The 22,081-nt window shown below is 42.0% G+C and overlaps 1 protein-coding gene across 1 annotated transcript in view; it reads right to left on the bottom strand.

The window, feature by feature from the left end:
- Nucleotides 1-22,081, bottom strand: part of agbl4 (AGBL carboxypeptidase 4) — a gene marked incomplete at both ends in the record, with an annotated part of 348,196 nt that overhangs the window by 301,613 nt on the left and 24,502 nt on the right. The window contains one exon of the mRNA XM_079996677.1: nucleotides 10,872-10,996. Within this exon, the coding sequence (XP_079852803.1) occupies nucleotides 10,872-10,996 (125 nt within the window). The remainder of the gene's footprint in view (nucleotides 1-10,871; nucleotides 10,997-22,081) is intronic.

The raw sequence follows: 22,081 nt of genomic DNA, 5'->3' as shown, positions 1-22,081 counted from the left end.
TTTCTATTTCTGTCTCTTTCTGTCAATCTATCCCTCATTCTGTCCCTTACCCCCATTCTCATGTCATTCATATTTTTCTCCTTCAATTGTTTATTTTTTCCTGTCTCCACATTTAAAGTGGACATCAAAATATTTGACATCTTCAATGCCAAAATTACACATCACAGCAGATGTTTGAAGGCTTTTTAGAGCCAACTTAGACACTGTGACACACTATATCTGTGTCATATAATTCATGAGACCCCTGGCCCTAGCCTAATCATATTCAGTACAGAATGTATTCAAGATGGCGCCGCGAATGCCAGCATCAGGGAATTGGTGTGCACTGTTTTGCATCTTTTTTTTGTGTTAATGTTATTTTTTGTGACCGCACACGGATTGTCTTCACAAGAGAAGAGATCCTTAACATCTGGAAACTTACTGATCTGGGTTTATTCCCAACTTTTTCGTTCCATCCGTGGAATTATTGGATATTATGGTGAAAGGTGCTGTGGTCCTTGGCCAGGTGGTGAGACACTGGAAAGGTAAGCACTCCGGAATGCTGGTGCGCTTCAGGTGCAAGGGATTACGCATTGTGCAGCCGGCGATATTCCTCTCCAACGTGTGCTCTCTGTGTAACAAATAGACGGTCTGCTGCTGATGGTGGGGAAGAGAATTTTCCCAATCTTCGATTTTATGTTACACGCAGTCGTGGCTGTGTGGAACTATTCCAGACTCTGCGCTGCAGCTGTCCGGCTTCCAACTTTTCCGAGCCAATAGCGACACGGAGCTGATGCACAAAACTAAAGGTGGAGGGATCTGTTTCTCCATCAATGTCGGCTGGTGCAGTGACGTGAACCCTGCCTGCCGATCAGATACTGGATGTGGAGAGAAAACATTCAGACTCCCTAGTTATCGGGGACTTTAACAAAGGGAATTTAAGACACAAACTCCCAAAATACAAGCAGTTTATTAACTATCCGACCAGAGAAGAGAACACGCTGGATCCCTGCTACACCACCGTCCACAACATGTATCACACCCTTGCCCGGGCTGCGCTGGGAAACTGTGACCACGTCTTGGTCCACCAGATCCCCGCATACAGGCAGAAAGTCGAACTGTCTTAACCTGTCTAAACCTGAGGATCTGTGTGAGTGCCTGGACCACACGGACTGGGAGATGTTCACAACCGCCACGGACAGTCAAACGACCGTCCAAACGTTTAATGTAGAAATGAATCAATCTCCTCTAGGGTTTGGATTTGATTGTCTGAACAGTGTCGGAAACAGACATACATACATATCCGAAATCTATTCCATACTCGTTTTCCTGGCTCTCACAGCAGTTACGTCTCCACCACCTCCCCATCTTCCTGCTCCCCCCGGAAGGACTTGGCTTCCACCGCTGATGGCGCGTTTACCCCCCCACCGGCGCACAGGGAGCCAGAACAGCAACCCCCTTCCCGAGTGCACAAGGAGATGGGACAGAGCCCTGCTCCCCAGGTGCACAAGGAGCCAGGACAGCGCTCCAAGGTCAGAATAGAGACCTGCTCCCTGGGGTGCAGAAGGAGCCGGGACAGTGCCCCACTCCCTGATCACACAAAGAGCAGGAACAGGGCCCCGCTCCCCGACAAACAAGGAATATGTTAACACATTGGTAACCTTAAATTCTCTTTTAAAGACAGACAGCCCATACTGTACGCTTTGTGACACCCAGGACCACAACTGTTATTTTCTTTCTTTTCTTTTAGCATCACACATAACGCTTCTGTGGCCACGATATTGACTCCCCTCCCCGATGACCTTTGAACTTGTAAAAGGCAGCATACGATTTGTTTGGGTCATACTTGTAGTGTTGCCATTCTCCTGGCCAAGACACAGCAAGAATTTATGGCATTATGATTGCCTAATCTGACATGGTGAGCATCAAGACAAAAATATCTTGTCAGTGTAACAGCTGTATTCTGAGAAGTTGGAACAGCAGTTCTCAGCCAACCACTCTGCTTCAGTGTGGAAAGGGCTGAAGCAGATTACCAACTACAAACCCAAACCTTCCCACGCCCTGAATGACTAATGACTTTGACTAGCAGATGAACTGAATGAGTTTTACTATCGATTTTAGAGACAAAGGGACAGTTCGGACTCGATGTCCAAATCCCTCAGCCATCAGCCCCAGCACTCCAGCACCTTCCCCCACCCCCTCCCCCCTCACCAAGGGCTTTATCAGAGACTCTCCTGAATCATCCAGCCTGAGCACACCCCTCTCCCCATCACACATTCTCTCTCTATTCAGGCGAGAGACAGGCTCTTCAAAGGGCAGAACCCCCGTGTAGACTAACTTGAAACCTCACTGGAGGCCTGCAGGGTGCCAGCCTGCTTCAAAGCCTCCACCATCATCTCTGTCCCAAAAGACTTTTCAAAACCTTGTGCTATGTCATCTCAAGTCCATCACCAACCCCCTCCTGGACCCACTGCAGTTCGCGTACAAAGCCAACAGGTCTGTAGACAACACAGTCATCATGGCTCTCCACTTCATCCTCCATCACCTGGACTCCCCTGGCACCTACGCCAGGATCCTGTTTGTGGTCTTCAGCTCCGCATTTAACACCATAAGCCCAGCTCTTCTCCAGGACAAACTTCTCGAGCTGAGCATGCCTGACTCCACCTGCAACTGGATCACTGACTTCCTAACTAACAACAAATCTGGGGAAGCACGTCTCGGACCCCTGGACCATCAGTACTGGCGGCCCTCAAGTCTGCGTCCTATCCCCAATGCTCTTCTCACTGTACACCAACGGCTGCACCTCCAGACACCGTTCTGTCAAGCTCCTGTAGTTGGCAGACGACACCACCCTCATTGGACTCATCTCTGAGGGTAACAAGTCTGCCTACAGATGGGAGGTTGACCACCTGGCTTTCTGGTGCAGCCATAACAATCTGGAGCTCAACGCTCTGAAGACAGTTGAGATGGTGGTGGACTTCAGGAGAAGGCCAGCCCCGGCTCCCCCCCCCACTATGTGCCCCAGTCAACACTGTGGAGTCCTTCCGTTTCCTGGGTAACACAATCACTCAGGACCTCAAGTGGGAGCTGCATATCAGCTCCCTTATCAAGAAGGCCCAGCAGTGGATGTACTTCCTGCAGCAACTGAAGAAATTCAACCTGCCACGAACAATGATGGCACACGTTTACACCCCCAATGTTGAGTCCATCCTCACCTCCTCCATCACCGTCTGGTTTGCTGCTGCACGGATAAGGGCAGAATGCAGCGCTCATTCATTCTGCAGAGAAGGTGGTGCTGCAACGGCTACAACCTTCCTTCCCTCCAGGACCTGCACGCCTCCGGGATCTTGAGGCGAAGATTGCGGCCGACCCTTCCCACCCCAGACACCACCTTTTTGAGACTCTACCATCTGGCAAGAGCTCCATCAGGACCAACACCTTGCGCCACACGAACAGTTTCTACCCGATGGCAGTGGAGCTTACCAATCCTGCCCCCCACTCAAGGTCTTTATCAAACACACACACACACACACACACACACACACACACACACTGACACACACACACACACACACACACACACACACACACACACAGAAACCATTGTCTCTCACTCACTCACACACACACAACTTGTGCAATAATGTGCACGCAAGAACACTGGTGTGACACTGTAAATACTGTAATAACAATAATTTATCCTGTGCATAGCACCGCATTTGTATATTTGTATATCTTAATTATCTGAATATTTCTGTTTTGTATTTTTGGTAATTTGCATATATTTAAGATTTAAATGTATTATATATATATTTTTTTTTATCCTATTTTATTTTATTATTATTTTAATTCAGATTTTTCTAGACTGTTAAGCTTTTTATTTTTTAATGCTTATGGTCTGTGCTGGAGTGCAAACGTCACCAGAAGAAATTTCTCGTGTAAATGTACCTGGTGGAAATAAACCAATTCTGATTCTGAATGCTAGCTGCATAAATAAAGCAGGGCTGGTTGCTGAGCATCACCAAGACACGACCCGTAATGGCTCCCAGACAGAGCTTTAACATCCTCTTTTTAATGTTTATTAACGTAATGTGCCACCCAACCAATCCCTCACGACAGATTACATAACATCACTGTGAATGAATTTCAATAGGTGAGCTTGGTCTTTCCAGAGTGATGATGCCCCTTTAGGGATTCAGGGCACCACATACCCCATTCGGCTCCAGCTCGTCCTCTTTTCCCATTATTGAGAGTAACTGCCCCGCATTGTGCTTTCCCTGGACAAGTGAAGCTTGCAAATCACCCTGCAGTAAGATTGGGAGTTGAAGGCGCTTGGTGTGAGGTTTTACTGCCTGTCTTCTAAGAATGGCTCCCTGAAGGCTCCTACAATAATAGCTCACAGACGTGCCCTTCACGCAGCCTGACGCCGAACCAACCTCGCAGCACAACAGAATGGCGAATCGTCTCACCCAATGGAACTGCATTGCCAACTCAACCACTGGTTAATGGCGACAACGTGAGAACTAAACAGAAGCAGTGGTGGCGAGTACTGTAAGGCATAGCTCAATATTATATATAAAGGAAGGGCAAATACAGATAATGGAAATACAATTGTCTTTTTCTTCATGTCTGGGGGGGAGGGTAAGAGTTGGCAGCTTTGTACAACAGTTATTAAAAAACATTTTTATAATATAATTTTAGTAGCGCAAGTAATAACCTGGAACTGCAACTTTACCACCAGACCATCCGTGTGACACGCATCACCATGTTCAATTCGTGCATCTGCCTCCTTGCTGTTGCGCGCATTCGTCCACATACATCCTCCGCCCAGGTAAATGAGCTTTGTCCATGCACTCTGCTGCTCCATCCGTCGCTCCCCGTGGTACCATGGATGGATGGATGGACAGATGGACAGACGGACAGGGGTATTTCGATACTGTGAAAGTATTGCGATATTCAATATCATCCACTATCAGCCCAAGCCTATAGCCTAGAGCAAAGTGCTGGGAAAGCCAACCTTTAGCATTGCATGAGTGCCATGTAGTGACAAATGGCATCACATACTCCCAGTCGTTTCAACCTAATTAACCAGCATCGGTCACCACACTATGAGACAGATGGTCTTTGAGGTGAATGAGTGGTTTGGGAAACAAAAAAATGAAAGGCAGGCAAAAAAGAGACATCCATCCATCCAGCCATCAATCATAACTGGTGCTACGGTGAAGCCAATTTCCACAAAGCTGCTAAGCTGATTGAGGCAGACCAAATCTGTTTCACCAGCTTACATTCCTTCAAAATGGCCATCTCACTTCCAATATCACGGGCTTTTACAGTTCCCCATTCCCCTGGCTCAGGCTGAGAGTTAGCAAGGCTTAGCTGGATGAAACACTCCAACAGCCCAGTTCTCCCCTGGAACCTACTGATATCTCTATAGCACAGCCTCTCCCCACAAAGCTTCACTTATTTGGTTTATTTACTCAAGCCATTATTCAATCTATCATTATTTATTTTTCTGCTATATAGTGTGTTTTGTGTCTTGATTGTAATGACCATAAAGCATGTAGCGTTTACATTTACATACAAGCTACACAAAAGTGTGTGTATTTTGCATATACTGTATACACACATACTGTATATATACTGTGTTTCCCCTATATGCACCTAGCAGCCCTGTTAGTCGTGCAACAGTCCTGGAAACAGTCCTGCAACTTCAGGTGAGTATCGCTGCATGCGGAGCACGGTTGGCATGTGCTGGCAAGTGGACAGTTAACAGAAAGCCTGTTATATCCTGAAACTCCCAACACAGACCTGAAAACCGCAGGCTGCAAGGGAGTAATGCGAGCAGGCTAAGCGTTAGCAGCTTGCCGGCTAAAAGGGTTAACACACAGTAGCACGCGCAGCGCTTCCGGGTCCGTAGTCTTGCAAGACTGGTGGCTGTAACGTGTATTAACTGCCCAAAGCTTCCGAAGACAAGGAAGTATTTTGAATGGCGGTTTATAATTATGATAATTATAAGAAGAAGAACCACGAGGGCTACTGCACATAGTACGCATGCGCGCGAAAAGGAAAAGTTTGCTGCTACAACTCCATCCTAGGGGAAACAGTGATATAAATGTGACCCCCCCATGTGCCAGCCCGGCATATTTCGCAGCGCTGTACTGTTGGCTGTGCGTGAATAACATCGGAAATTCCTTGTTTAGTACAAAATTAGATTATAGCAGATTTATATTCCTCAAGTTGTTTGAGAGGGACCTGGGTGCAGACCAAATATGGCGGACATCCTCCATGGATATCCACGGTCGACGGGAAACGCGTTCAAGTCAGCAGCGGAAGTGGCGTGAACATCTGCTCTGCGCATGTGCATAGTCCACTTGTAGAAAAAGGAGATGATGACTTAACAGCAGTAAGATAGTCTTTTAAAAAGTTTGTTTGCTTTTCTAACAATTTGTTCAATGTTGTATGTCACACTATGGAAGAATACAGCAAGCGTAGGCAACTCTCTTTCAACGGGTCTGACCACAACTAGACGACAACTAACCATCCGTAGTGAAGGGAAAGCAGCTCATAATGTAGGCTGGGTGTGTTAAGTCACTTTAAAATAACAATCTAGAATGACCTGAAATAATAATGCTCATGATAAAACGAAACTGTTTTCCAGAAACTCCTTTGAGAAATCCTATTACGAAACCCTAACCCAACTAGCAGCTATAAACTAATCTTGGAAACCCAGCTGTATTATAATAACGTTAATAACTGTTAGTTCTTCTTTTCGGTAATTCAGCCGGCCATCTTCTTGGCACGGAAAATAAATATCCCTCACTCAGCCCTACAATTAAATGGTGAATGGAAAACAAATATTATTTGGTGCCAGGCCAGTGAGAGCTTGGTAAACCATCATAAATATTATTAGTGGATAAGTAGTAGTGTAATTGTTTGTGAACTCAAGAATTTTACCCAGAAATGGGAGGCTACAATAGGGTCAGTATGGTCAATCGTTTAGCCCTTTGGAAAAAGGTGCATTATCTAGGACAGCATAACGAATGATTGGATCATTTGTTAACTGTTTTTATCATCAAAATCCTGGAGACCCAAGGACAAACCCGGTACCAAGCAGAAGTCACCATAGCAAGAGAGGGTTTCAACCCTAGAAGAAAACAATATCCGTATTGCACTGCAAGTAGTTGGTTTGTTAAAATGAATAAATAAATGGAAAACGATGAAATGATTCTCATATCAGAGTCCTCTCTCCATGTACATGCGTAAGCAATAAAGACTTATACACGCATCTGAATCAACGCATCAAACCAGGTTACTGATCATCTTTTTGGCCCTTCTTCTTATCCTGGAATCATAGAGGTCCTGAAGGGCGGACAGGTCACAGCCCATGACCCTCTCTGCTGCTCTGATGACCTGTTGAGTGTGGCCTTATCCTGGATGTTGGCAGGCCCATACCAGACACTCAGTCTAATTCAAGATTCAAGAGGTTTATTCATCACATACATATACATACTTTCATACATATATGCAGTGAAATGTCAAATATTTAGTTTTTATATACTTTTATTGGTGTTTTTTCCGTGAATTACTAACTGCTATGTGTTCCTTGCTGATGTTCTGAAGTGTAAACTTGTGTAACACTTGAATTACGGTCATTTTTTATAGGGTTAAATTGTTGGGGTCAATTTGATCCCAAACATAAAAGATTTCGGTTAATTTTAACATAATAGCTGGGTTCATTTTGATTTTGAAAAAAGGATGCAATAAAAGTGCTAAGGGTCACTGTGTTTCATCCGTAGCTCACAGGTCTTCCAGCGCCTATTCAAATTGTTAAGTCAATTATTTATAATTGAATTTTAAAATATATCTCATGAATATACTTTGTATATATTTTTTTTAATCCGTGTGCTAACTTAAGATAAACCTTATTAATGCCCCAAGGGAAATTCAGGTGTTATAGCAGCAACAGCAATCAGTATGAAACCCAGTAGATGTACAGGTAAGAGTAAATAATGATAAATAACATAAAACACTGGCTGCTGTTATCCCAATGTTTTATCTTATTTATTTTGTGATTTTAGTTTAGTTATTTTTCTTATAGATTTTAATCCTGAGTACCTAAAGGATTCAGTCGTTAACGCGGACCTCACAGCAAATGAACACGAAGAAGACAAACTTCTGCCGTTGACTTGCCGTGTTTCCTGTCGACCGTGAACATCTATCGGGAACACCCGCCATATTTGGTCTGCATCTAGGTACTCAACGTATTTTCAAAACTGAATTTTATTTCTAAATGTGAGATAAATATTTAAAATTCGAGGCTACGTGAAGCATTAGTTGAGTTATTCACCAATAAGCTGTTGAACAAACGGCAGAAAACAAGAATTCCCAGAATGCAAATGGCTGGGAGGACCCCGCTATTTGCATTCTGGGAATTGCTGTCCCCTGGTGATAGGTTTTATGCAATCTATATCTGTGAAAGTGCCACTTTCTTAAAACTATCATTGTTATAAAACAATAAAGGCAGGAAATGGGAATGTTTAGAAGTTACAGAATAATAGAATAATTACAATATTACAACAATATTTTTATAAATGAATGATCCAAATATTATTACAGAAAAACACATTCAACATTATCTCATCGAGGGGATCAGCACTATCCAAATGTAACCATTTAAAGCACTACAGTAATTGTGTTTCTGAATGGGTACTTTGTGCTGCAAAAGTCTGGAAATGCATCTAAAACTTTAAAGGCTGATTTCTCAGAAGTTCTGATTCCAAAACCTTAATGATTAATAAGTCATAGCTTTCAAAATATCTGCTTGATTCCCACAAGTGATACCTTGTTTTGAAGCTCTGATTCTACACTTAAATGTTGTGTGGAAAAACACACACACACACACACACACACACACACACACACACACACACACACACACACACACACACACACACACACACACACACACACGTTGTAGTTAGTTTGTAGTCAATTTACTTAGTTAACTACATACCTAATACATTTTCAGCCAAAAAATAAATAAGTTGGTGTCCACAAAAGAAAAATCACTTTGCAATAAGTATTTTTGTATTAATTCAAATAAAAACATTGCTTATCATAGTGATGGAAGTTTTACAAAAACATTTTTTCCGCTGCATGCATTTACACCGTTTAATCTTAACAAAAGCACAAACTGTGCAAAAACTGTTGTGGCTGACATCCCTGCATATGTATACATATACAACCATTATATACAGCCCCAAAAAAACTGCACAGGTGGCACTTATCCAGACCTCCTTCTCCTGGAGTAGATTCAATTCACACAAAGCCTCTTGGAGAAGGAAATTGGACAGATAAGAAATAGAAATAAGAAAGGAGACTATGAGGGGCCTTTACAGAGAACTCCGATGCGTGCAATGAAAATGTTTTTCCACCTCTTATTGTCACCTGTAGGCTTGCTTTTGTGTATGCCGCTGCACATATCGTGTCGGGGTGTGTGGACGCGCACCAATGTCTGCACTTATCAGCTCATCTTTTTGTTTGTCCATATTGTATCTTACATCCTTCTCTGTCACTCCCTCTCTCCCTGCCTCCCTCCCTCCCTCTGTATTTATTTCTCTTGCTCCCACTCTCTCTCTCCCTCCTTCTCTCTCTATCCCCCTTTTGCCACAACAGCAAATATCCTGTTGGCCCAGACTGCAGGCTGCCGCTGCTGGTCTATCTGGCCCTGGGATCGATCCGGCTCCTAGCTGAGGTCCCCCATTCATCTCAGAGCCATAAAATGTGATTAGTGCTGACTATAGCACTGCAGGGAGATGGGCCGATAGGCCTGATAGCTGGGACCAGGCAGGAGCCGGGCAAACTGCAGGAGACAGCAGCAAAAGCATGCTGTGGATTCATCCTCGCCTTGTTCGCTCTCCTTCTTTATCACAATCTGCTTGTCTCTCACTCTCGTCTGTTTAAATCTCTTTTATCCATCCCTCTATCTCACTTCCTCCACATGACACTGTTGGCCTATCTCTTCTCCTTCCTATTCTCGCTGCGTCTCTCTCTATCCAATTTTCTCTATCGCTAGGGCCGGTTGCATGCATGTTACATAGCAGCAGAAGCACCGATGTACTAATAAGTTCCGTTTTATCCTCAACACCTTCGTGAGTGGCACCTAAATGACAGAAGGGACATAAAGGATGGCAATACAAGCGGGTGGATGAAATTCAATAGCTCCCTCCCAACCTCCCGGTGGTCACACCCACTGTTTCCCGTAAACTGTATCTCTGTGGCATGTGACCACCTCATTGGCCCAATCACAGGGCTCACAGCTCGCCAGTGGAACAACCCAGCACAGAGCCAGTGACACAAAGTGAGGTAGAAAAAACATAACTGGTCCAGTTCATAGGGTAAACAAGTCGTTTTTACAAGTCGATCTTAATTTAATACAATGGGGAAAAAAATCACTGTGATTTGTTCAAGAACATTGGGTGGAGATAGTGTCTTGTTTTCATGAACATGGCTCCAAAATATAATGTGCAACATACAGTCTACAGTATAGTAAAAGGCAGGTACAGTAGCTCACTGATGGTGAGAGTATGTGCACAGATTTACACATGTAGATTGTATGTTAATTTCAAATTTGCAAATTGGAAAAGGAATCTCGGTTCGCAAAAATATATTTTTTACATCACAAGAAAAATGCGGGGCAATAAATGTAATTATTTTGAACACATATTTAGCAATATTTAGCAACCTATAGTTCATTTTCTTAAATGATCATCTGCATCCATCCTTCCAGAAAGAAAGATTATATTTTGCTTCAGCCGGAGTGAGGGTCAATTATTTTTTTGCTGAACAAGACAGGAAAGAAAGAATATTGCATGCCAAGCCAGGCGACTGACCTGTGTCTCTCGGATGTTCTCTACGGTGAAGTTGAACCAGACTCGGAAGCGAGGGTTGCAGGTGTCAGGCCGGATAAAAAGGTCAAACTCAAACTCACTGATGTAGTCGACTCTGCCAAGGTTACCTGCAAGGTCAATAAAACAACATTAGCACCAAGCAGGATTGAATACTTCATAGCTTTTCAGCAAGCACAGACTGCTTCCTAAAAAGCACAGTCGTTCATCCAGATTAACATTCTGCTGTTTAATACACTCCATGGAGGACGTATTAAAATGGCAGCTGCCACCGTGGGGCTTTTTGTCAGCTAAACAGTGTGTAGCACTAATAGTCTTCTCCTGCCTGGTTTATCTCTGGACGGTAAAACTCAATCCATCTCTCTGTGATAGCACTGGGCCGTCCTCAGAGCCTGCAGGGGGACAGAAGAATGGCCGACAAGGTAGTTCCAGCCATCCATGTCTGATAGATTATTTACTGTCCATAAGTGAAATATCCAGCTGATCTGCAGAGTTCTAATTAATCCAATGGGAGCGTCCTCCCCAGCGTCCTACTATCAGAGCTGTCTTTAAAATGACAGTGAGATAGATGATTTCATGACAAGCATTCTAAATATAGGCCCCATGTTTCTTCTGATTTATATATATATATATTGATGTTATTATTATTATTATTATTATTATTATTATTTATATATATATATATATATATATATATATTTATATATTTATATGTTTATGTATTTATTTATTCATTAATTTTTCAAGTCAACATGCAATTACTGATTGTAAGTTAGTCTTAGCGTTGTCGTGGTCGTGCTTAAAAAGAAGAACCAATTAACCAGCTGTGATAATTGAATGTTCCTGTATTCTTAGCCCATGATTTGCACTGAGCCAATAAATTATTTTCAAGTTTCCATGACTACATGGAGAGTTTGCTGGGCAGGCAAAAAGCCTATCCATACATGTGTTGACCACCTGGTGTCAGGTGGCATATTAGCTGCAACACACACAAACACACACACTGAAGCAAACACACACACACACACACACCTACAGTACATGCATATACTGTACACACACAAACACAAGCAAACAGCAAATTATAGACAGATGGGCTAACCACCACACTGTCACAGCAGATTCCTCTCCTTCTGTCATCTAAGGAAGTTAATTCACCAGTCAGCTTCACAACACACACACACACACACACACACACACACACACACACACACACACACACACACACACACACACACACACACACTTCTGCTCCATTAAAACTGCCCACCGAAACACCAAAAGCTGCATGATCCTCATAGGACCACACATATTATTCAGCACACGGAAATGGACATCAACATATATACCAATATACCATACATGAAGTAAAGGTAAACCAAAAATGAAGTATGTGACAACAATGTGCAAGGCAATAAAACAAAAATGTAAACGTTGAGTATGCTGCAGACTTATCTGTGTTTACATTGGAAGCCCATCAGCTAACTGCCTCTACCGCTAGCGCTAATAGCGTGCAGTGTGTCACACAGTGACAGCGAGATAGAATAACTCTCTGCAGACCGCAACTCTGACGGATAGAACTCTGGGATCGACTCTGACTGAGGGAGCGGCTGGAAATAGGATGAAAAATGCGTCCGGAGCAATTCAGTGATTCATTTGTGCAGACGTTTTGATAATGAATTCACAACACACCTACAGAAAAAAAGATGAAGACGAGTTACACTGGAGTGACAGGAGAATTGAAAATGTTAAGAGTGGGATGGAGAAAAAAGTAAACTCCACCAGACACAGGAGGCAAAGGTTGGTGAATGGCCTTTATCGTTTCAAAATTGCATCAAGCAAAGAAGATTGGGATGTGTGCGTTTTCGTGTGTGTGTGTGTGTGTGTGTGTGTGTGTGTGTGTGTGTGTGTGTGTGTGTGTGTGTGTGTGTGTGTGTGTGTGTGAATGTGTGAAATCAGCAAAAGCTTTCCTTCCTTCCTTCCTTCTATTTTAGTGCGTGCATTTGGCCTATTGGAATAGAACATTTCTGCCAGCAACTGTGTCTATTTCTGAGAAAAAAAAAGCTACGTATGACACTCCCTCTAATCTATATACATGTGCATTCCCAAACAAAGCAACTCTGAAGAGCTCTCTGCATGTGGCTTAAATTGGCAGTGCTCTGTGAAGGACTGAATCAAAAATAGAAGGAAAAAAAAAAGAAAGACACATCTGTTAAACAACCATGCGTACTTATCCACAAGCTCATATGTTGCACAAACAGTGGCTGGCTGGCGGAGGGGTGACGGGGACTGACTGGCTGGCCCACAGTGCAATCCCAAGCTATTGAAAGCATTTGAAAACAGGAGCAGGACATGGGCTGAACCCGGCCCAGCTGCAGCAAGCTTTGGCTGAGCGAACAGATAGGGGGGTGCACAACCTGCTCCAGATAGATGTGTCATGGAATCAATCATCTCTCAAACCAAAATTTCAGCTAGCCCTGCAAAGCCATATCCTCTTACAGTGGGTTCTGGGGACCACCCCAAGGGTTCCTTCAAGAGGTTCCAAAAAAATGGTGAATAGTTAAACTTAATTTACTCAGGCTAACTTCAAGACGTTAGCGTGTTTAGATACTGTACAATAATGACCGGTTGGATCATGCTTTCACTGTTATCTCCCTCACTGTGGTGTAAACGAGTATGGAAGCTTCGACTAAATCATTGTCAGTCAAAATCGTATCGAACAGGGTCCACCGACTAATGCAATGAAAATGACTGAGAATCACTGCTCTATTAGACTGAGGTGGAAACATCCTCCAAAGATCACACACAATACACACAGGCGTGAATTCATGAAAGGATTGTGTGGCTTTTGCAGCTGCTAAACCTGCATAAATAACACAAAAAGCAACCGTCTAATTCAGAGAGCACCCACAAACGGTGAACTGCACCGCTAACTGCGCCACCAAGCAAATAGTGTCACGGTGCGCCAGTGCTATTTGCGCATATTTAAATGAGGTATTATGCATGTGGCGCAAAAATTTACCCCTTTCTATGCAAATGAGGGTCATTGCAAAAAACATCCAATTCACAAACACCAGCGCTAGTAGCAACACACATACCATTATTACCATCTGCAGAGAGCTGGTGGTAGCTGCGACCAGACAAGAGAGTTGGTACAACTGAAACGCATTTATAAGGGGTGTCATGACCAGCCTTTCCAGTGATCTGTAAATAATATTTTTACATTATTATCTTTTTTTGTCAAACATTGACAAAAACGGTTGCATAATTCCTATTAAACTCAAAAGATATCGAAAAGACAACTAAAAACTAAAGGGAATAGCGATAAAATTTGCATTGAACCACAGATGCCATTGAACCTCATTAGGACCATGGACAGCTCTGCACACGAAAGGCCTCGGCGTTCAGCCTGCACTGAAAAAATTAACTTTGTGGTAGGGTAAAACATATTAAATTAACTGTCATAATTTCTACATGTAATATTAAGATTCAGTAAGAACTAGAATTTCTTAAGAAATAGTTGTAATATATAAAAATACTAAGTAAATGTAATCTAAAGTATAGCGTGTTTGAATCCGCACAACTCCGCAGTCAGACGCAAAACAATGGCAAATTGCAAAGCAAAACTTTATGGGCGTTGGACGTTGAGACGAGGCGGATGGGTGCAATTGATGCACGACTCATGGTGCCATTAGCGGCCGCAATCTATTCTTTGTAAATTCACCCCAGTCATTCACCCATATCTAAAATAGATATTATGCTAAATAATATCACACCAAAGCACTCTTAAAACACATTTTACTAAAGTCATTTTGATTAAATGATTCTCTGTTATTATTATAAATCAACCAATTCTGTTTCTCAAAAGCCTCTTCCACTGACGAAAAACAAAATAAATAAATAACATGTTGAAGCTCATCAAACTGCAGCTACACAATTTAGCCAGGAGATGATCAGTAGGTAATAAACAACTATTAGAACACTATGACACTAAAACACTATAAGAGTTCATAAACACCAGCAAATATCTGCTAGAGGCCACATTTCCTAAAAGTATGCAAACTATGACTTTAACTTACAAGTTCTGTGTTCTCTGCATGCTCATCTGTTTCAGATCAGAAGAGGGCCTACCCTATTTATATTTCTTGCATTTCATGTTAAGAAAAGAAAATCATAAAAAAGACAATACAAAAAGGAAAGATAATGATTCATACAATTTCTAATTTATCAGCTGTAGATGCCATACCGAAAAAATGGTTGTTGTGTTCAAAAGATAAATTCTACAGCAGAGGTTAAAAAATAAAATAAAATAAAATAAAATAAATAAAAAAGATACATTTGAAAAATGGGAAATTACTATTAAAAGCACTTTTTTTCTTCATCTCATGGCAACTAATTGCCCACACTTCAAACCAACTGTGTGGGCAGGAGAGATGAACATATAGCAAACTGAATTTGAAACTAAGATAAGAATATTAAATAATTAAACAAATGTTGAAAATCAATAAATTTAGGTTGAACTACGTTTACTTGAAATGAGAGATGCACAGCTGGCTCCATAACACATACACTTACTTATTTCTTTTTTTTAACCTGTGCTGTCAGCATGCTGGGCATACAACACACAGTATTTGTATGCCATTGCATATACTGTTGACAAAGTGTAAACTAGCTTTTCAAGACTTGTTTTTTTCTCAGGAATGCATATTTTTTAAAACTGTGAACAATAAGTTAGTAATTTAATACACACTTCCTCTAACGATAGCGAGGCTGTTCAGATACGTACATGTCAATTTCCACGGACAAAAACCCTCTTCAAAAGTCATCATAAGAAGCGTATTACCAAGGGTTAGGGATTTCTTTCCTCGCACAGAGAGAATACATGGCCACGTGCAATCAGGGTGGAATGGGCGTCTATCTGCTCCTCATAATGAAAACTCCAGAGCCCGTCAACAGCCATGGGCGGCTGGGTTATCGAGCCTAATGCTGGAGGGCCTGACGTGAAAGATGGCTCCAGCCTCAAGGTTGGAATTACATGTTCAGCCCATGGAGTAGCAGGGATATGACACACCATTGATCTCCGTTTTAATTTTATGGTGGCTACTTCCAGAATAAGATGCATTAGTAGGCGATCCCACATCATTTTGTATTTAACTAATGTAAATGGTGAAACAAATCTTACAGAAATGCAGGTGAAAGAACTGGAAATATAATAGAGATGAAATAGCATATTAGTTACAGTCAGAATTCAACTAAGGGGATCCAACGTTATTCATTCGCGGGGGGGAAAAAACACATGCCTTCTAATCTATGAAGATAAAGAAAAAAAAAGAAATAAGGAGAAAAGCTATAATCTTTGAAATACATGCTCTTATCCAGTTGTGTCCTGCCATTTTCCAATGTCCATATTTGTCCTTGAGGGAATGTTGGTGCAGCATTTAGGAAATTAACAAATTTGTTTTTCCACAAACAACCTAGCCCTACTGGTGGAGCAGCCAAATCTGACACACTTGTCTGTCCCAAACAAGATTTAACACATGACAGCATCTCCTTCAAGGAAAATGTCTCACAGGCTGTCTCAGTCTGTGTCTGTCTTTCTGTTTTTTTTCTTTGTGTGTATGTTTTAGATAAGATTTTTTTTTAAAGTGAATAAACACAAATAAGACACTGACAAAAAAACACGATACTCATAATGAAACCTGCATTGTTACAATGGACAAAATAAGCAAGCACTGGGGAAATGGACCAGTCATCATCCACGTATGGCCTTCGAGAGTCTATACAGTAGGTGTATCTATGTGTGTTTATAATCTGTGAGAGAATGAAAGAAGGAAAAGGAGGAGAGTGAGAATGAGAGAGAGAGAGAGAGAGAGAGAGAGAGAGAGAGAGAGAGAGAGAGAGAGTGAGAGAGGGGATAGAGAGAGAGCAGAAGAACATGGCTAATGTAATCCCATTACGGAGGTACAAGAGGGAGCAGTCACAGTGCTCAGCCCACACAATGGGCCGGCCTGCAGCCTGTAGCTATCCGCAGGATGGATGGTTTGTGCCATGCAGATGGATCATCCTCCAGCAGCAGCAGCACCAGGCCTGAGGCCTGAGGCGGAACTCACTCACACAGCCAGCCATACGAATGGTAATAAGCATTTGTTTTCCGATGAAATTGACTGTGTGGTTACAGTGTTTTGTATTATAAGCAATAGTGTGGGCTATCCTAAAATGTTTCATAATGTTTTCACGCATGGGTTCCATCGCATTACATCCCCCCCGAGCTACAGGGTTCACATTACTGGGGAGAAATACATAGTTTATTTTTTTTTGTATTAGACTTAATAAAGTGTTTCAAAATGCATTTACTTTTGCTACAGTGGAATTAACAAACCCTAAATGACAAAGCAATTGCCTGCAGTGTAGGCACAAATGAAAATCAATTTTCAATGGTAAAGCAAATAGTTTCATTCATAGAAAACTCTGAATATTGACATTTGAAATTCACAATTTCTCTCTTCACACACACACACACACACACACACACACACACACGCACACACACACACACACACACACACTCACAGACACACACACCAGGATGAAGAATAAAGAAGTGCTGTAGTGATGAGGGAGAGCAGGCGAGCGCCCTTTTAAACTTATTTTTGTTATGTGCTCCATTTCATTATTGGAAAACACATCAGTTTTCCCCCAGGCTGCACTGCGGTGTGAGGAGCATTCCTGGACACAGAAGAGAAGGACTGATAAAGAGAGAATTGATTCCAGCCAGCAACTGCAGCAACTATAGTGAAGGTGTCTCGGGTTTAGACCTGCAGCTAATCGTCTGCACCTCTCTCTCTCTCTCTCTCTCTCTCTCTCTCTCTCTCTCTCCCTCTCTCTCTCTCTCTCTCTGTCTGTCTGTCTCTCTCTCTCTCTCTCTCTCTCATCTAAAGGCAGGTTGTCACAGAGGCAACATCAATCTCCTGCCTCATGACTTCTTAAAGCTTGCCATCTCCCCCGATGCCTTATCACTTCATCTGCAGGCGTGATTAAAAAGGTCACCTCCAAGTACTACAAAGTAACTCACTAAAAGGTAGCATACAGGTAGTCCATTCATTAACATGTTGCTCTCAGATTGTGGATAACACAGAAAGCAGAATTTAGCTAACATTTGACCATTTGCAAAAGTGTGGCTTGTACTAACATTGGATAGCATGTGTGTATTACAAGTCGGTATTTGCAGTTTGTCAGAGGAAATGGTGCGTGAGGACAGTTTGCTGGATCGCTATGTCAATCACTATTTTGCAAACGGGGGTTCATACCTCCAAGCTTGTACATTTCTAGGTCTATGCAGTCTTTAACAACTACACCTTCAACAGAACACAGTGTTGTCTGCAATCTTTGTCATTAAATCGAGGCAACTTTATATTTATTTAATATCTAAGATAAACTCATTTCATCACCTAGTCAGCCCCGAGGACGCTTACAAACACAAAAGAATGATAGCGCGCTCGCAAACAGTCTGCGGATGTCGCCTTGAAAATAATCTAAATATATGGCAAAGACAGCATAAGAAGAGACAATGTGGGGGAAAAAAAAACATATTATGAGTCTGTCTATGCTCCAGCAAGCTCCTCGCTTCAATATAGATGAAGAACGCTGGGCCTGGGGACAGCTGAGAGAAATGTAGGCAGCCCACACATATCTGATGATGTACAGGCACGCCTGCAAATTCTAAGGAGAACACATTTTCTAGCTAGCCTTTTATAATTGTTTCTTTTCTTCCAAAGGACCCCGAGCTAGACTGGTATGCTCCATCTGAAGTGCCTGGTGTGGTAATGGGTTATAGTGATACATTCTTACTGCGACTAGCCTAATTGTATTATCAATCTCACCCAGACAGTGTTTCAGCCCCACAGCTCTGGACACGTAACTGTCAGATGCTTTACATTAGCATGGGGCAGGGCATTGTCAGGGATCACTATCATTCCTTGCATCTGCCTCTCAAGCTCAAAACAGTGGGCTAGCTGGCTCACCCATCTAACAGAGAGTGGACATTGGCATTGCTTCATCACACTTATCCCGTTGTTCCCCGTCCTTCTTTCATTTGTTGTCTTGTTGTCGATGTTGTTGTGTCCTATGAGATGATGGCCTCTGCCAATAACAAATACAAATCTGTTCCAATTTTATGTTATCTTTCAACAAGTTAATTATGCGGAGCTCAACAAAGCATGTGGATTAAAAAAAAGAGAAAGAAAGCAAGGAAGGGCACTGGCAGAGGAACAACTGCCCAGGTCTACTCTTTGTTGTTCTATCTTGTTTTTGTGGGGGGGTTTTTTCCCTCTCCAAGCACTATCCTCCTTCATTTTTCTTTTATTCTTCTCTATGCACTCCCTATCCCCCTCCCTCCTTCCTGCTCCTCCTCAGCAGTAATCTTTCCAGCAGCTCCAGTTGTGGAAGAGAGTTTTAAGATAAAAGTGCAGGGAGCTGAGGGATCCTTGGCGAGCCCAAGGCAAGGAGAAGGTCAACAGGCTTGCTAAGAAGGCCTGTTATCATCTTGGTAGCATGTTATCGGTGAGCCTGCAGTAGTGCTTATTTACAGTTATTGCTCCCTCTGGGTGCACACTTCAGCGCCTGGGGCTGATTGCTCTGTAATGAGTTCAGGAACACAGGGAGCCTACACCAGAAAAGAGGAGAAACAAGGGAGGCTAGAAGTCATTGGCCAACAACCAACAGGTCAGCAAGGGGAAAAAAGAAAAGGGAAGAACAAAAAAGCTGTTAAGTACAAAATACAAGGGGGCCAGACAACAGGAAGATGAACTTCACCGCCCAAGACTGTTATTTTCTCCAGTGTCTTCTTCTTGCCATTTGTGAGCAAACAAATCACCCCGAATGGAGAGGGCAGCAGCTCCTCAAATGAGGTACTTCCAAGTTAATCCAGCAAAGCAGTTAATGGCTCTTGACCTTCAGTTGGCTATTTTTGTTTTAAGGACGATCAACCCATTTCCATCTTTGATGTTTGAGCCAACAGTTTGCTTTTTTGGATTTATTCCCTTGACCTGCACAGTATTGTGCACGCTAATCGGATCAGTCCATATTTAAGAAACTGAGGTAAAGAGGGAAGAGTGCAGTCAATCCAGGAGTTGAAGACAGGGTTGAGGATGTCTCCAAATCCATTGGAGGTTTTTCAACCACCACAAATGTCACAGAGGAAATCTTTCATTGTGAAATTGCTTTTCAATCTGGGGAATTACACTAAGTGCTGCTACTGTCAATGCAATGCCGGCTTTATAGAAGCAGGAAAAAAAGAAAATAAAAGAGCAGGAAAAAGGCAGTGCTGAATGCCATTCAAAGGGCTTGGCAGAAGATCAAGAGCTTTTTTGTGCATTCATTCTGCCAGGCACTGTACCCAAGCACAGGGCAATTTCGAAATTAAGCAACGGCACAGTAATAAATATATATGACAAAGTCATAAAGTACAAAACAAAATATGATTTATTAGTTCATACATACAGTATATACAGTATACCATAAAGGAAAATCCACGCTTTGATAAACAAATCCCTATTTTCCACCATCGTATATGAGAGACAAATTTTGGGGATTCAATTTGAGACATCATTCCTCAGGAAAGAACTCAGCCTTTTGGGATGGAGGTTGTATAACATAGCACATAGCATAGGAGATATGGGTGGTGCTAGGCCCACCAAACAGGAACAATTAATGAATTGTTTGTCCTTTTTTATTGAGTTGAGGATTGCCCTCAAAACATTTACAGCTGCTACTGACTTCACCAATCTTGTGTATGAGTTTAACATAAACATCCAAACCTGCATTAATATTAGTAGCATCAGTCCTTAGGAAAATAGACATTAGCAAATCCCTCCTTGTGCCTTAACAAATTGCCACTGCTTATTGGACAATAACTACAACACAGACGATTTCGCCAAAAAAAATGCAAAATTTTTGCTAAACAAATTTAAATGTATTTTCTTTAACTTATCATATGCGAGCTAAATAGGTTGTTGTTATTACTCAACATCAGTCAACAGTCGATTAATATACTGTACAATGGTTTGGTCAGTAGACTTATATACATAATTATTTAAAACAGTACCGTTAAAGGGGCAATAGGCAACCTTTTTGCTTTAACTTTTCATTATGACGTTAATGTTGATTGCACATTGATATTATAGAATACTGTTACCACTGATCACCATTTATTAGAAACAGAAGTAAAACAAGAGTGAGACTTGAGAGCATTCCTAGCTGACGTTGGCATTCTTTCTACTGTATCAGTAAGTGAAACAACCTGCATAGTTATTAATACTACCGGAAGTTTTACTCTGCCTTTATCGTAGCACTGAGATGGGGGTTTTGAGTACAATTGGAATTCTTACGGTTGTTTTTCGCTTTGGAGAGTAGCCAGGCTGCTAGCGGTAGCATTAGCCATGTTGCTAATGCTAGCTATGCTAGCTAACGCTAATGGCCAGAAACAAACAAATGATCCATTGTCCATTTGATAATGTTAACAAGGTGAAGATTATTATCAAAGTTTAGATTATAAGGCACTGCAAGAAAGTGCATTATTACATGGAATGACACTCTAAAAACATAAAGCAAGCCAGTTGAAAAGTTGTGTATTGCACATTTAATATATAAAATGCTAGAACAAATGTAAATATTTGGGTCTCTTAAAACTGGAAGACGTTCCAATACGTTCAGCATGAAAGCCTTATTTAAAGAAGTCAAGGAAAAACAAATCTTGATAAACACTGTTGCCCCTGAGGAGTGCATTTCAATATTGTTTACTTTGAGCAGCAAGCATACAAGACACATAGTTGCCTGGATTCAGACCAAATCATATTCTATCAAAATTCTGTTCCTGTCAGTACTTCACCCTTCACTTTATAAGCATATTCTGTACATGAATTTGTGATATCAAACAAACCCTGGCACATCAATGAAGCTCATCTCGGAGAAAGGCTTTCTAAATAAATCAGCAGAATAAACACTGGCAGCTTAAAAAACAGGAACCGGTAAAGCATTGCAAATCCTCACCATTTTTCCAAACAGCACCCTCTTGCCTGAGATGAAAAATGACACATCTGTTCTGAAACTCTGTTTAAGGCGTCAGGAATTGCTTGGAAATGAATTACTCCATCATTGAAGCCTTGTGCAAACGCACCAGTAGTGCAATACAGAAATCT

The sequence above is a fragment of the Zeus faber genome (assembly GCF_960531495.2).
Source record: "Zeus faber genome assembly, chromosome: 1".
NCBI lineage: Eukaryota > Metazoa > Chordata > Actinopteri > Zeiformes > Zeidae > Zeus > Zeus faber.
Note: the sequence above shows the minus strand (reverse complement) of the source record. Positions and strands in the feature narration are given on the sequence as shown.